Source organism: Xiphophorus maculatus, chromosome 15 (genome assembly GCF_002775205.1).
Source record: "Xiphophorus maculatus strain JP 163 A chromosome 15, X_maculatus-5.0-male, whole genome shotgun sequence".
Taxonomy (NCBI): domain Eukaryota; kingdom Metazoa; phylum Chordata; class Actinopteri; order Cyprinodontiformes; family Poeciliidae; genus Xiphophorus; species Xiphophorus maculatus.
In genome coordinates, this window is record NC_036457.1 from 20,416,234 (window position 1) to 20,431,336 (window position 15,103).

The 15,103-nt window shown below is 40.7% G+C and overlaps 1 protein-coding gene across 1 annotated transcript in view; it reads right to left on the reverse strand.

Annotated features, from left to right (window-relative positions):
* Positions 1–13,570, reverse strand: part of LOC102226954 (EMILIN-1-like) — a 33,626-nt gene extending 20,056 nt beyond the window's left edge. The window contains exon 1 of the mRNA XM_014473917.2: positions 13,219–13,570. Coding sequence (XP_014329403.1) covers positions 13,219–13,331 — 113 coding nt within the window. The 5' untranslated portion in view covers positions 13,332–13,570. The remainder of the gene's footprint in view (positions 1–13,218) is intronic.
* Between the last annotated feature and the right edge of the window lie 1,533 nt (positions 13,571–15,103).

Genomic DNA, 15,103 nt, shown 5'->3' on the forward strand with positions numbered 1-15,103 from the left:
AACATTTTTCCAAAGATGCACTTCTCTCCAGTTGGTACCCCAAACTTGCCACAATAGCTTTTCTGTGTGCCGCTGTATTGGAAAAACCTTACATGGGTCTAAATCTAAAAAAAATAATAATAAGAGGATTTCTTTTTGGAGAATCAAGACCTGTCACATCTTTGAAGTATGGATGTTGCTCTTTTATGCAGACCTGTTCTGAATAATGCTTGTGTATTGGGATTAAAGGTGTGGAATTCGCAGTGTTCTGCTGCACCAGGATCAGGTGTGTTACTTTGACTTTTTTTGTGTGTGAAAATCGCTCATTTTTTACAAAATGTAAAAAAAAAAAAATTTATTTGTTAATCAAATTGTGCATGAAGGTATTATTGCCCCTTTTAATACTTCCATAGTTTAAGAGACAAGATGGACCTCACAGAACATGGTGGTCTACAGAGGCAGGTACTGACAACGGTGTTTAGGTCACACAGGTTACAGGTCATGATGGCTTCAGGACAGTAGAGCATATGAATTAGACCTGAGGTCACTATTCTGTAAAATACCTCCCTAAATAAAACACTGTTATCCTCTGAATCCCCCTGCTTTTGTTTAAAACACAAGTACATTGAATGGCTTTGTAGAGAAGGCCTTTCCAATGAAAACTGTGCTCATCTGGTACATTCACAGCATATCATATTGCTGCAAGCTGAAAGACATTCAGTTGAGCTCAGACTGCAGCCAGAATCAGCTACAGCGTAAGTGCATGTCATTTGGCTGAAATAATCTAACACTTATCTAAACAGCTCTAGAAATTCTTCTTCTTTTTTTTTTTTTGGATCTGTGGTTTGTTCTGTGATCCAGTATTACATTCTTGCTTTGGTTTTCTGCGGTTTTTAGACATTTAGTTGCTTCTTCTTTGTATAAATCAGAACTGTTCTGGGTAAAACAGTTTTGATTTAAACAAAATCAGAAGAGCTCTAACTCTACCATGCCGCCTGGGTTTGTCCATTTATCCAGCTCTGGTCTTTGTTTATTATACAGTGCATGTTGGAGAGCAGATTATCTAACATCACCATCAGGAGCTGAATAAACAGACAGAAGAGAAAACATGACAAAAAAAAATAAAAAACAGTTCAAATGATTCCCCATGTGGTCTAACTGGGTTGTTTTTGTCACGGTGATTCAGTGAAACCTCTGTCCAGTTTACTATCAACACTCGCAGAGTCCCAGATAAAGCTGGCGACTCACACGCCCTTATCTAATCTGATGGAGAGCAGCCGCTGCTCTTACACAAACAATCTGTCTTTTTTTATTTTGCTTCTGACCAAACAGATCCACGTTACAAACCGGCTCCGTTTTCGCAGCTTCCGCACATGCTGTCCGTGTCACACAGCCAGCGAGCTCTTTTTCCATCGTTTCAGCCCAGAACTCTGTGAGAGAAGTCTTTGTGTTCGTCAGAGCAGAACCAAGTGAGAGCGTAAAGCGCAATTAAGTGCGAGTGGGCGTTAGAGTTGGGCAGCTCAACTGGCTGGGCGGGCGGTCCACATGAAATGGGCTGAAAGTCCTTCCTGTCACTCTCCATGTTTGAATAAAGGTCACAGGAACCTTTGAAAATGCCAACGGACACTGGTCCCCTGCCCCCCAAAAACAACACAATAGGTTTGTTTGTGCGTGTTCCTGCACGCACGCTTTCTGCTGCATGGGTGCTGCTTTTAACTGGCCTTTTTCTTGTTTTGCTTCAGTTTGTTTTTTCTTTGCTTCAGTGTGCCATAAATCTATAAAAACGGAGAAAATGTCCCTACAGAAAGTTCATTAACTTGACTTCAGAATCTTTCCATCATTTTAAGCTCCACAAACCACATCCACATACAATGACAATAACAAGAAATCCACATAAACATGGCCGTATAGCTTTAATTTAAATAAGCCAACAGCGTCCATGAAGGTTCCTCTCTTTAATCATAAGGTTTCTTCCAAGGTGTAATAAAGGAGAGAAAGATGAATAAACAAACACGCAAAAATAATTTGTTTCAGTCATTCCTGTGATATATTATACATTTGTTTATATTGTATTGTGTTGTATACTTACAGCTAATGAAAACCCCAAATTTTTGTATCTCAGCATAAATTAATACCTTAATTTATGCAGAAATGCTACAGCATGGTGGGCACCTTTCCCTATTCCACTAATGCTCTCTTAGCAGAGCTAATTTTTTGTTTAGAGCTTTTGCTGACTTGTAAAATGTTTAGCCTGCTTAGCTTCCCCTAAATGAACTTTCCTGAATAAACTCTAAAGTTCTAATATATTTGGCTGTTTTGTAAACTCTTAGTTGAATAAAGTTCGACATCTGTGTTGAAGAATTGGTTATCGACTGTCAAGAACTCGTCCAAGGAGTTGGAGGTGTACATTCATGCTTTTACTTTGAAGGGGGTGAAGACTGTTTACGTGTTTCTGTTTCCTCTACAGTGGTGAGGTATACGTGGAGTGTGAGAGCGGTGTTAATGCGCTGGGATTTTCCAACATGGCCTAAAAAAAAATTGGCGGCACTTTGGTTTAGCTGGTCATCAAATTATGTCGGCGACATTAAGAAGTGCATAGCAGTCGCTGGAGGATTGTTCCTACACGATTAAAACACAAGACAGAAATGAAATGGCGTGAAAGAGGTGCTACACCTGTTTCACCAGAGGAAACCACATACTGACAGCAACTGATTTTGGTTTGCAAGACAGACTAAACTTTGACTGAAAGTATCCAGGTGTTTTACCAACCCGGGATCTTGTGCCAAGAAGTCATTATAACTCTGTTCCATGATATACAAATTAAGCAACTTCTTAATCATAGAGTTTCAACTTCTTTTGACCTTGTAGCTGTAGTTTTTTAAGAAAACAGTGCAGCTTTAGCTGTCATTATGGGCTCTGGACATGTAACGGTGCGCTTTAGGCTATAAACTCAGTGATTATATGCTGTTATCTTGTAAGAAAGGAAGTAGTTCTTGACTGTTGCATCAGCTAACAGAGAGCTAACTCATAGCATTGGGCTACACAAGACTTTACATTAAATTTGTTGTGTGGATTATTCTACACTGAACTGAAATTCTTTACCAAACAGTTTAGTGTCATCAACATAGACTGATGGAAGCATGAGAAGTACAGTTTATGGACTAATCAACAGTTTTTTCTGAAGCTTTGCAAAAATCTCTTTTACCTCTTTCTTGTGAAGTGAAAAACGCTTATGGCATTGTAAAATCTGGTCTCGTCTTGAAATGTAAATGATCCTAAGTAAGCAACCACAATTGGCACGAAACAGAAATATGAGAGGGAAACATGGCAACTCGGACAAGTTGGCCGGTCTTCATTACAGCACGTCCAAACGTCTCGCGGTGAGCCGACCGCTGTTGAGTTTTAATTTTATTTACACAGCCATAACTCAGCGTGAGTGGAAACGTTGCACCTGCCTGGGCATTGCTTTATCCCCCAATAAATTTCGCTTCTTATTAAACGTCAGACGCAGGAAGTCGCAGTCTGACATCTCGACCCACACATGCTGGGTCCGTTTCACTCAACAGCATCTCTGCTTGAGCCCTACAGGGAAGAAGGACAGAGGAGTAAAAGAGGAATACTCTGTTGCAAAAGTGACACAGAGAGTATGTGGGAGGAAAAGCCAAAAGCCAAAAAAAAAAAGAGGGCTGAGGTTCAATGATTTAACAAAGCAATCTCTTGGCAGTGACTATTGAGGGAGTTTTCATTAAGCTTTTAAGGAAAGCCCCAGACACAGACCTGGGGAGGAGGGACTATCTCGTCGTTTGAACTGCGACCCACTCAGGTCAGGCACCCCTACCACGCTCTTGTAAAGACATACAAAACCAAAAGTACACATATTGTCACAAACGACAGCGTACACACTTGAGTGAACTCGCTCCTGCCTGAGTGATCACACTCCAAGAGACAAACAGCCAGAGAGGCGAGTGCTGACTTTTCCCTTTGGAGCTGCTCCAAAATCAAGGGACGGGAGGTCTGTGTAAACCCTCTCTCTGATTGTTTAGCCCGACGGTCAAGAAGATATACACAGAAGGTCTCTGATACAGCTGTTGGGTTCAGTATTACTCCTCAGATATGAAGTGTTGACATGTCAAGAGATCTTTTTTTTTTCCGGGTGCTTCACTTTAAGCCATTTATGGAAGCATTTGTTTGAGTCGGGACAAAGCCTTAAAATAACAGCCACCCTAAAAGACCCTCAGCTAGCTAAAACTTTACTATCCTCTGTGAAGTCTGGCTCCTCATGCTGTTCCATTTAGGCTTTAAGAGGAGGTTTATAGTTTCAATTGTTCTGTTGTAGGGTGTGATTTGATAACTGTTGGGAGGCAGTCCAAGCCTCCGCAGCGCACTCAAAGTTTATTTAAACATAAAAAAGCTTTTGAATGCCATGAATGCTGGAAGATATGCTAATTAGGTGACAATGGTGGAGCCTGGAATGCATTCCCTTTCCCACAGCACTGCCAAAAGCAAGGAGTTTCTGTACTAAGCTAATTAACAGCGTGTAAAAATCACACATGGATTGTAAGTGCATAAGAAAAGGAAAATCCTGTTATGCTTTTATTTCCTGATTACACATCGGTACCTTTCGATGGAGAGTAACTGTGCGAATGTGTGACAATGCTCTTTGAATTGCAGGAAATAAATAGCTAAGCAATGTACTGTAGCTGTTTCTGAAGACATAAACCATTCAGATGTGAGGCTATATGGACATTGAGAGAGCTGATGGACCAGAAAGAGTGTAGAGACTTTAAAGGGGTTTTCACACCAGAGCAGTTCAGTCTGCTTTCTAGGGACCTGTATTGTTTGGACTGACACAAAAGCTCATCTAAACTCTGGTATGGACCAAGAAGACAAACCCCGGTCTTCCTATACATGTAGGTCTTGGATCACTTGCAAGTGGAATCCGGTTCAGTTTGCTGGAAGTAACTGGGCCATTAAGCAACCCAAAAGAGGTAAACTAAAGTGAGGAAGTGACGTCTCTAATATGCATCTGTGATCAGAAAACTGTTATACTGTTGCTATTGACACTATGCAACTATGTCACTTAATCACGCGATACTAAGAAACTAAGGTTGTTTTTCCAAGTTTTTTATTGTTTATTTTTTGCCAACATAGCTGTGGCTTCTACTTGTTCAAGTCGAGCTAGTTTGTTTGTGGAAGTAGCACACATAGTCGGGCCTCATAAGACGGAGGTATTTACAGAAAAGTTGGAAATAACCAGTTTTGAACTCAATCTATAGATACTCCCTCCTGATATGTTGATCAAATTGTCGACTTTGCCTGAACTCACACCACACAGTTTATTTCACTATGACATTAACAGCATTTCCTCTTACACCAGAGCATACATATAAGTGTACAAAAAAAACCCTAAATGTAAATCTGTTTTTTCGGAACATGAGAGGGAAGATAATAATGGGCCATTTCTCCATGGTTACAAATGATTAGACATGTACCTTCTCTATAATGCAATATTTGATTGAATCTTTCTGAACTTATCAGTGTCCTGAATCACCTCATCACCCTTTTGAGGTTTTCTGCCCACAGCCTGCTGGGAGGAGACCTTGAGTCAGATACAGAACAAACTGGAGGAAGTATATTTCCCTCCTGGACTAGAATCAAGGAAAGCCTTAAAGGGGGATGGATACTTGGAGGGGAACATAAATATCCCCCAATCAAGAAGTAACTGTAGCACTTCACTCAGACCTTTGAATCAACTCTGCTTTGTCTTTAATCCTTTTCGGCTGTGAAAGGCTGCTGTTCACATGGAAGAGCCAGAAGCTTTTCATTTCAAAGGGGAATATTGCCTTTCTATTTAAAGTGTAACACATTAACTTTAGTGAGAGAAAAAAACGACCAGTGATGTTCAAATGAAAACATAACCAATTACATGTCTATGGCATTGAAAATAGTAAATAGAAGCTTCTTTCTTTTACACGGCCGCTCAACATCTGAGCTAAGATTTGAGGAAATCTAGTCTGTTCTTGAGCTGCACAATATATTTAACTGAGGTCATAATCACAATATTACATATAACTACTTGAATTTGACAAATTATTACATTTCAGTGTCTTGCTCTGCATATAAATTATATATCTGTCATTTGCACAGACTTTTACTCCCCCACTCCTACAGATTGTAGGCTCTTATTTAACTTAAAGCCTCTCAGAAAGTAGGAGAAAAAATTGTGATGATGGGAAAATAAAAATGAGGAAAATGTGGTATTAAAATAATTATTGCAACAATCAAACCCTTAGAATTGCTGACCAGCTTTTTTTGAATGATTCCACAAGGATTTTGATGACTCGCCTCACGTTGGAAGGCCTCCTTACCTTCACACCTAATCTTTTTTTTTTTTTTTTACCCCTCCAGGGGGTCTTTTTTGTGGGCTCTAGTGTCCCTTATATGACAGTAGGCTGACAGGAAACGGGGAACGAGAGAGGGGAAGACATGCGGCAAATGTCGCCGGGTCCGGGAATCGAACCCGCGACAGCCGCGTCGAGGACTCAAGGCCTCCAAATACGGGTCGCGCTAACCGCTACGCCACCACGGCACGCCCCGCCTTCACACCTAATCTTTAACTCCATTCAATCAGATTCAAGTCAAGACTATGATTTGGCCGCTCAGAAATGTTAATATATTATGTTTATATAATATCTGTGAAAAAAGACAGATGCTGGTGAAATTAAAAGTTTACTTCAAACCATAGAGAAACTGGAGCTTCCTGTGTCTGACACTAAGACATCAAAGCTTCTCATAATGCTTGAAGGGAGTCACCCTGCTCAGCGCTCTAATAAATTCCAGAATCACCAACCAAGATGAAACGAGAAGGATTTGCTAGTTCATCAGGAACATTGATGTACATTGTGATTGATGTATTGCCTCATGTTTAGGGCGATTGCTCTGATTGTCTCAAAGGTCTTCCTGCCATGGGACTTTAGCCCCTTTCAGAAGGCAGTTCCATAACAAACTCCACCTTGATAGACAGTGATTACATTCAACACACTAGTCAAGCTGCCTACTTTCTGCTGCAATGTGTGCTTAAACAACATGTAGTCCGTGCTAAAAAATTTCACCATATTATTGCACCTAATTACTCAATCTAAGACTAACACAATAACAGTCGGTCAACTTCTACTCTTCAATTTCAGCCTTGACAGTATCTTCTGCGAGGGCCTATTGGTGCCAGGCGATGGTGTGCATTGATAAACACCATGTTGGTATAGCACTTTAGCTTCAGCTTCAGCTAAATAACGTGTTAGCATTAATGTTGATGATTAGTACGTGAGTCTTAGCAGAATGAACTTTTAAGTTAGCAGTGCCCACCAGTGGTGTTGTGTAATATCCTGCTTTACATCCTCTGCAGTTTAAAAGACAAACCTTGTTGTCTTCCACCTAAGCAGATTGTAGAGGGCTGCAGTCATTTTCAAAGTGATCTCCACTGTTATAGCCATTGCTGTTGCGATATATTACTTAAAACCGCAAAATTCAACTCCACGGTGGTCCTAAATGAAAACCCCTGAGAGGTGTTTAGGTCTGGACCAACTGGCTGCCAAAACCGTCCACAGAGCCAAAAACCGGAGCTGTGCGCACTCAAAAGCAGACAGAAATCGAGTCCTATTAAAGTAGTGTGTTTACTCTTAAACTGTTTTATTATCAGTTTATCTAAAGCCTTGCAAGACGTTTTAAATTAAAAGGAAAAAAAAAGCATAGACCTATTTTCTGTGAGACTATGGTGTACATCTTATTATTATACAAGCAAATTTGGATTTAGAAGTGCAACCGGTTTATCACTTCTGTTCTATTCAGTAACTTATTTCCATTTCACCCAGTATCCCAGTTTCTGAGGAATTAGCTGTATCATCATTTATTGTTTGGTTCAGATATATATCCTACTGACACTGTCACTGTAAAGAATCCTATTGTAGTTTATTATTATCCGACAATAAAACACTAGGAATTCACAGAGGGAAGAGAACAAAGAGACTGTAGTTCTTCACATTAGACCCACCGAGATTCATTATTTTGCCCAGGGACAGTTTTTAATGGATGCTAAATTACAGGCAGCTGTTGGCCTCCTGTGCCCATACTGGCAAAACTCTGCAGTATTTTCAAGCCTGATTCCTGTCTGTGAGTTGCTGTTCCAATTTTAACCACAACTCCTTTTGGCAACACTCTCTTGGTGCCTCTGGTCATGCATGTAAGCAGAAAGAGAAGAAAAAAAAAGAGATGGATGGTTTTTTGGTGCTATATTACATCATACTGAGGCCCCCTTATTAGTGAAAAACACTTATCTACAGCCTCTTTAATACACTTAAAGCTGTGACTTAGAAGTCTACTTATCATCTGTTTCTGAAAGGACAAAAACAGAAAGGGGTGGGTTAAAGCTACCCTGCCACTGTCACCCCTCTGAAACATGAAATGAAGTAGTCACAGAGTAAATTTTGCACCTTGAAGGTGTTATGTGGCGATGACAGACCACATTTGCAACAAAGTGCCCAGGGGTTATAAAGCACAAAAAAACAAAAGCACAGAAACCATTGTGGAGTGGCATGTTGCACCAACAATTTCTTTCTATTAAAACACGGTGACCTGACAGAACAGGTCACCGGACTTCAGCTAACAGTAGTTCCTTCAGTAGCAATAATACAAATAAAGTGAACAAAGTGTTTGAATGAAACATATTATGCTTAGTTGAACAAGTTAGGATAGGTCTATGGGTTCTACAAACATGTTCTTTTTTTTTTTTTGCACAAAATCATCCTTGTATAATGAGATTTTAGTCTGCTCAGTCCTACCCATTTTCAACTCCTTTCTGCTGTTTTAGGGTCTCTTGTCACTTTAAATCCAAATAAGTTGCTGCTGGCCAAGCTCTCACCCAACTCAATGGTCGCACTCGCACTTGAAAATGGCTGCAGACAGATGGGCAAATATACAACTGTACATCTTTGAAAAGCAGAAGTGAAGACTCCTGCACAACCAACAATAATGTAGCAAGTGGCTTCTGGATGGAAAGTCAACAACAAAACACTTGTCTTTGCCAGCAGCCATGGTACAGTGCACACAGTGGTAAAACCAGCTGACCAAACATCCTGGGGCTTCACTTGTGTTGCTAGGAAGACTGGTGGTGCGCCACTGCGATTGCTATATGAGGGGCTGGGCTTCGCTGGGGTTGCTAGGTAACGGTGCAGTGCTCATCGATTGTGACTCAACAATTGGAGAGGTTTTTGAAACGGCTCATTTTCTAGTCACCAAAAAACATTAGCTTATTGCCAACAAAAGAGTAGGTGATTTTTTTAAGTGCTTGGGCTGTTTTCAGAAGCAGTTGAGACCCAACTGGACGTACAAAAACATGCAAAACGTGCATAATACATCCTTACAATAGGAGACATCTGACACTTATTTTGTGTGGAACCAGTCACATCGACTCTGAGGATCCTTTGGTTTCACTTTATTCTTGCAACCAAACATCTTTGCAGGTTATGCAGGTTAGTCTGACTGGTGATTTATGAGGTAGCTTAAAGAGGAAATAATCTTTAGTTAAGCTTTTGTGTTCAGTTTATTCAGGTAACCCTAAAACAGGTATTTTTCTTAAACTCTGACCTTAGCACAGACTCCTGTAGTTCACTATCTGGCCTAGCCGAATGTTGAGTGTGTTTCATTAAGGTGATGGTTGACCTTGGTTGTCCATGAGGAGAAGGCTTACCTGTGTAGCGTAGGTCCTGTAGTCTCCAAGTAAGATTAAAGTTCCTACTTTTATACTCACTAGAATAAAGCCAGCCAATGTTAGTTTAAAACTTTAGCAGGCTTTATTCTTTTCTGCCTCAACTTCTTGCTACCATCCAGTGGCGATCAAACACCTTGTTCATCAAATGAGCAAATATTGCTTCACTTGTCTAGCCAGAACTACGCTGCCCTGTTCGGTGAATTTTATGGGATGACAGGCTGCACTGAAACTTTGGCAGGAGTTGTGTCGAACCACTCTGGATCCTCCCGATCCTCCATAAGATCTTGTCTAATAGCCTTTGCCACTTTTGGAATACTTCACACATCTGTCAAAACAGATCAATTGAGTTCAAACAGATGTCAGAGGGGCAAACCGAATTGCCACAGGCCAGTGCATTCTTCCTCCTGATCTGTCACTGTGTGTGTGTGTGTGTGTGTGTGCGTGCGTGCGTGCGTGTGTGCGTGTGTGTGTGCGTGTGTGTGTGTGTGTGTGTGTGGAAGGCACAGGCCAGTCAAGCAGACTCCTTCAGAGAGAGAAGGCATTCAACAACAACAACCCAAGCCCCCTCTTCATCCTATCAGCTTGTCTTTTCTCCCGTCATGTCACTGACCCTCTTGCCCCTTTTGTTGCACCTTTCATACCCTCTTGTCATGCCTGCTTGCTTACTTTCACTCCAAATACTATTTCTTCCAATTTTCTCTAAACAAAAAAGTTCAGTTTATCCAATTTGCTGGTCTTATCCAAACGCATGGCCTCCGAGTGCCTCCCTCCTTCGCAGTAATCACAAGCTCGGCCTCCTTGTACACCGACAGATTGACCAGAGCTCATCACTCAGGCAGCCAGTGCAACCGCAGAAGCAGGAGCAGCCGCCGACTGAGCCAAACTGAGGAGGAAACCCTAGTCAAAGCTCTGCCGTGAGTGCACAAAGTGCAAACACATGCAGGCAAACAAGCAGAAGATCACCACATGGAGAGAGATGTCATTCATTCATTTCCGTTGTGACCTCCGTAACACTCGCACATGCACACCATCCCGTTCGCCACTCATCTGGCTAACCGAAGTATGCTAAATTGTTGATTTACAAGCACACAATCGACACACACACACACGTGCATACTTACGCTCAGGGTGGTGGTGGGCCTCTTCCAAGTATTCTAAAGGTGGAAAATGGTGCACAATAAAAACAGTCATGTCTTGGCGGTAAGCGACTATTCATCACTGTAATCTAAATAATTTTCTTAGCATTCCATACAGGAGGTCGGATTAGTAGCTGAAACACTGATCCAAAGTCTGCTGGGGTTTGTAACTCAGAATATTTCATTTATAGCCCACATAAGGTATAAATTATGTCACAATAAATACGAAGGCAAAAGTAGGGGGTGAAAAAAAATGACACTACTAGATCCATTTCATTACAACCGTCCGTGCAACGTGTTACTCCCCCAACCTCCTCGTCAATATAATCCTCCGACTTAGAGAAATGAATTCCTTCACCACCAGACTGATGCGGAGGGCCTCAAAAAGAAGTCATGGACCCCCTGAAAACCTTGCACCAAAGACTCTGGAACAGTAAATATTTGTAGTCCTCAGAAGCCTTGTCTATCTCAGGGCTCCAAGAATCTCCACAGCACCACCCAACACACCCACCCACTCACAGAGCGCGCTTACTCAGAGCGCCCACTGAGCAACAGTCCTAATAAGCAATGAGACATTTCCTGTAAAAAAAAAAAAAAGAAGAGAAATGTCAGTGCATGTGTAACTGCAGAGGTCCTTTCACTTTCAAATACATTGGTTCTCTACAAAGGTAAAGCACTTTATTCAACTGATGAAGGAATTTTGTCTTTTGGATTGAACTCATCAATCATTGGTTCACATTTTTTCTGCTAAAATTATCAGACGATGTTGTCTTCCAGAGTTTAAAATCACAACAAATCGATATACATTTAGAAGTAGTTTTGGACCACTACAACCAGACAAACGAAAACCCTTAGAAGTGCAACCTGCTTGTTCTATGAAAGCCTGAGAGGTTTGTTAGCGAACAAACATGATGAAGACGAAGGGACACAGCAGTCAGGTCAAAGAGAATCTTGGAAGCAGATAATAAAATTATGTCCCACCGAGCTCACATACACAGAGCATGCTGCTACTGCAAACCTCTGCCAGACGTGACCGTCCACGTAAACTGACAATCAAAGGAAAGGACAGCATTAATGCAGAAGCAGCCAAGAGGCCAGTGGTAACTCTGGAGGAGCTACAGAGTTCCACAAGAAATGTTTGACAGGCCGAAGTTGACCGTTTTCTTTTTTTAGATAAAGCCTAAATTAGTACAGTCCACAGTTTGTCACAAGCCATGTAAACACATGCTGTTCTGGTCCAATGAAACCAAAACCTTGAGCATGATGCACCGCCTGTGACACATGGTAGCGGAAGCATCATGGTGTCAGGATGTTCTGTGGAAATGAATGAAGGTCAATCCTGGATGAAAATCTGTCAGAGGCGACGGAAGACCTGAGACTAAGGCAGAGGTTTATCTTCCAGCGCATCTGTATTTGAGGACGGCCCAGTCAAAGTCCAGACTTAAATCCAATTGGAAGCCTGCAGCAGGACTTCATAAGTACATGGAAGAAGAATGCACACAAACTTAAGTCTCCACATTATTTGCGCATGTAATAATGTGCAATATTATTACATTGCACATTATGTAATAATGGAAACACCTTGAAATGTATGCAGCTGTGTTCTTTCAGCCAAACGTGGTTCAACTTAGCATTAACTCATAACTCATTATACTGTATGCATGTCAGACTTTTCAGGTTTGTAAAACATAATGTTTTTTGGGATTACTTTAAAATGTATGCAGGGGTTGGTGACATGGACATAGAATTTTATCCCAACATTCTTGTGATAATATTAAAAAAGATTATTAGAAATTACGTTTTACTTCTCTTTTGGGTAACTGCATGATATAATTCATAGCGCCACAAACATAAATGTTGCTCTTGAAAAATATTCCCATTTGAAAGAAGCTTCTCCAGAAGCCACAGACTTAGAGAAGTCGGATTTATATAGAGACTTCATTTAATCATATTTTCTAATTACTGATGCTGGAACAAACAATGGAGAAAATAATAAAAAAATAACGTTTTAGTCCGTTTTTTTTAACATTAACTGGAATTTATTGTGATAACGATAAATCAAAAATCTTAACTTGACAATTAGCTTATCAAGATAAATGATAAACGATATGATAATTGCCCGCCCCTATTTATGCACCCATGTCGGCCTACCTGATAAAATTACAATAAAATGCAATCTTCTGTTTGGAACGTGAGAAAAAGACAAAAAAAAAGTGTTTTGGGGAAACACTCATAATTGACTAGTTAGTTTAGTTCACAAATGACGTCAACATATGTCGAGGTGTCCAACCATGATTTAATTATTAATTAAACAATGCCGTGTTCCCCACCGGGGCTTACCTGTGTCTGCTTGCCGCTCTCTGACCTGCCTGAACGCTGGAATCGGCGACATATCCAAGACCCGAACCCTCCCGGGTCAACACGAAGGCGAGTAGGTAAAACAAAATCTCCATCGTTCCAAACAAATCACTGTCACGGAAGTGTCCAAAGCGTCTCCAGGTCACGTCAGGTTCGCCCTGGTGTGCGCGAGCCTCAGTAGCGTGCCGACGGAGCGTGGACCGGCAGAACCATGGCTTTAGAGTGAGTGGGTCCGGCTGCTGGGTCCGAACATGTGTGGTTCAGACGGTAAACTGCTGCTGCTGCTGCTGAGGAGAGGAATGAGAAAGTTTCCTGCCAGACTTCCAGCAGCTGAATGGCAGCTCAGGGTCTCTCTCTCTCTCTCTCTCTCTCTCTCTCTCTCTCTCTCTCTCTCTCTCTCTCTCTTTTCTCTCTCTCTCCGTGTGTGACAGCACGCGCCCTCCCTAACCCCATCTACGCGCGCACATACGCATCCAAACTGCCTTATTTCCTTTTCTGTTTCACTTTAACATTCAACAGAAACCGCATCACTGGCAGTGAAAATATTTCTGGACCTTCCCGACAAGTAATCTCACATCTACTGTAAATAACGCTGCTGAGGAAATCAAGCCCCCACGTATTGTGTTCTTTGGAACAGGTGGAAGTTGTTATAGCAAGAAACTATTGTGCCACAGCGTAGAAAACTATACAATTACATTTGAAGTTGTTGCCATCTCTTTTTGAGCAATGGGAGAACGAATTTCAGTCTTACTTGAAACTATATCTAGCTAGCACAGGGTTGCTTTATGATGGAGCTGAATGGTAGCTACTTTCCTTAAAGTGTGGATGTACAGATTGGTCTTGAGTAGTCAGAATATTCATGTAGGAAACTAACTTATGGTTAAAAAGAAAAGTTACCACCAGTGCTCTTCCTTGGTGAAACATGTACTGCTTATTGAACATGTGAAGTGTTTCCTGTCGGAGTCACTAATAAAAAGAAAAGTGGTCCAACAAGCAAAACATATTCTGTTAGACCAAGTGAACATAATGTTGTTTATGGTTATCCATTCTCAATCCCTGTTTCACAAATGACTCTGTAGAAACTTTATATTCATTCTAAAGCATAGTTATCTTTGGTTACAGTTTTTATAGCTTTCTGCCGCTTATAATCAGTTGCTGAGACCTCATCTGGCTTTTTTTTTACTTCACAATGGAAACTCAAAAGAGAAAAGGGCAGGATAAATTAAAGTTCTGGGAAAAATCAACCCCAGGTATCATATTAAAACACTTGTACAGCTTGTGTCACACTTTACACATTTCAGAAGACTACAAGAGGCACATTCAGCCAGGCAAAAATGTTAATTTGTTCCACTGACAGATAAATGTAGGACAACACTTTATTCATAACATGTTATCCTTTATGAATAAAGTCCAACATGACAGTTTGTGTATATTTGCGGAAGATTTAAAAAGGTCAGAGTTTACATATTTAACAATAGTTGTCCTTTCTAAGCGCTCCGTTATTGATTTAGCTAAAATGCCATAAGATGGTCGTTAATGAGGAGTAAGAAGTATCAGCTGTGAAATAAAGATTATTCTTGATTATTAAGATCAATATGTAAAAATCCACAATCCAAAGTTGCCTAATTGCAAATGTTTACTCCAAGGGCAGATATAACTGTTAAAAAGCGTTCGCTACATGAAAAAAATATTATGAATTACAATAAAAGAAAGTAAGAATGATACTACCATGTGGTAGAGTTAACTAAAGGGGACTGAATACTAACGTCCAGCACTTTTATTTTGACTTGTTAATTGTAAAAAGAAAAGAAAACGTGTGATTTTGACTCTACTTTAGACTTATACTCTTGTGTGTATCCGTTTATTT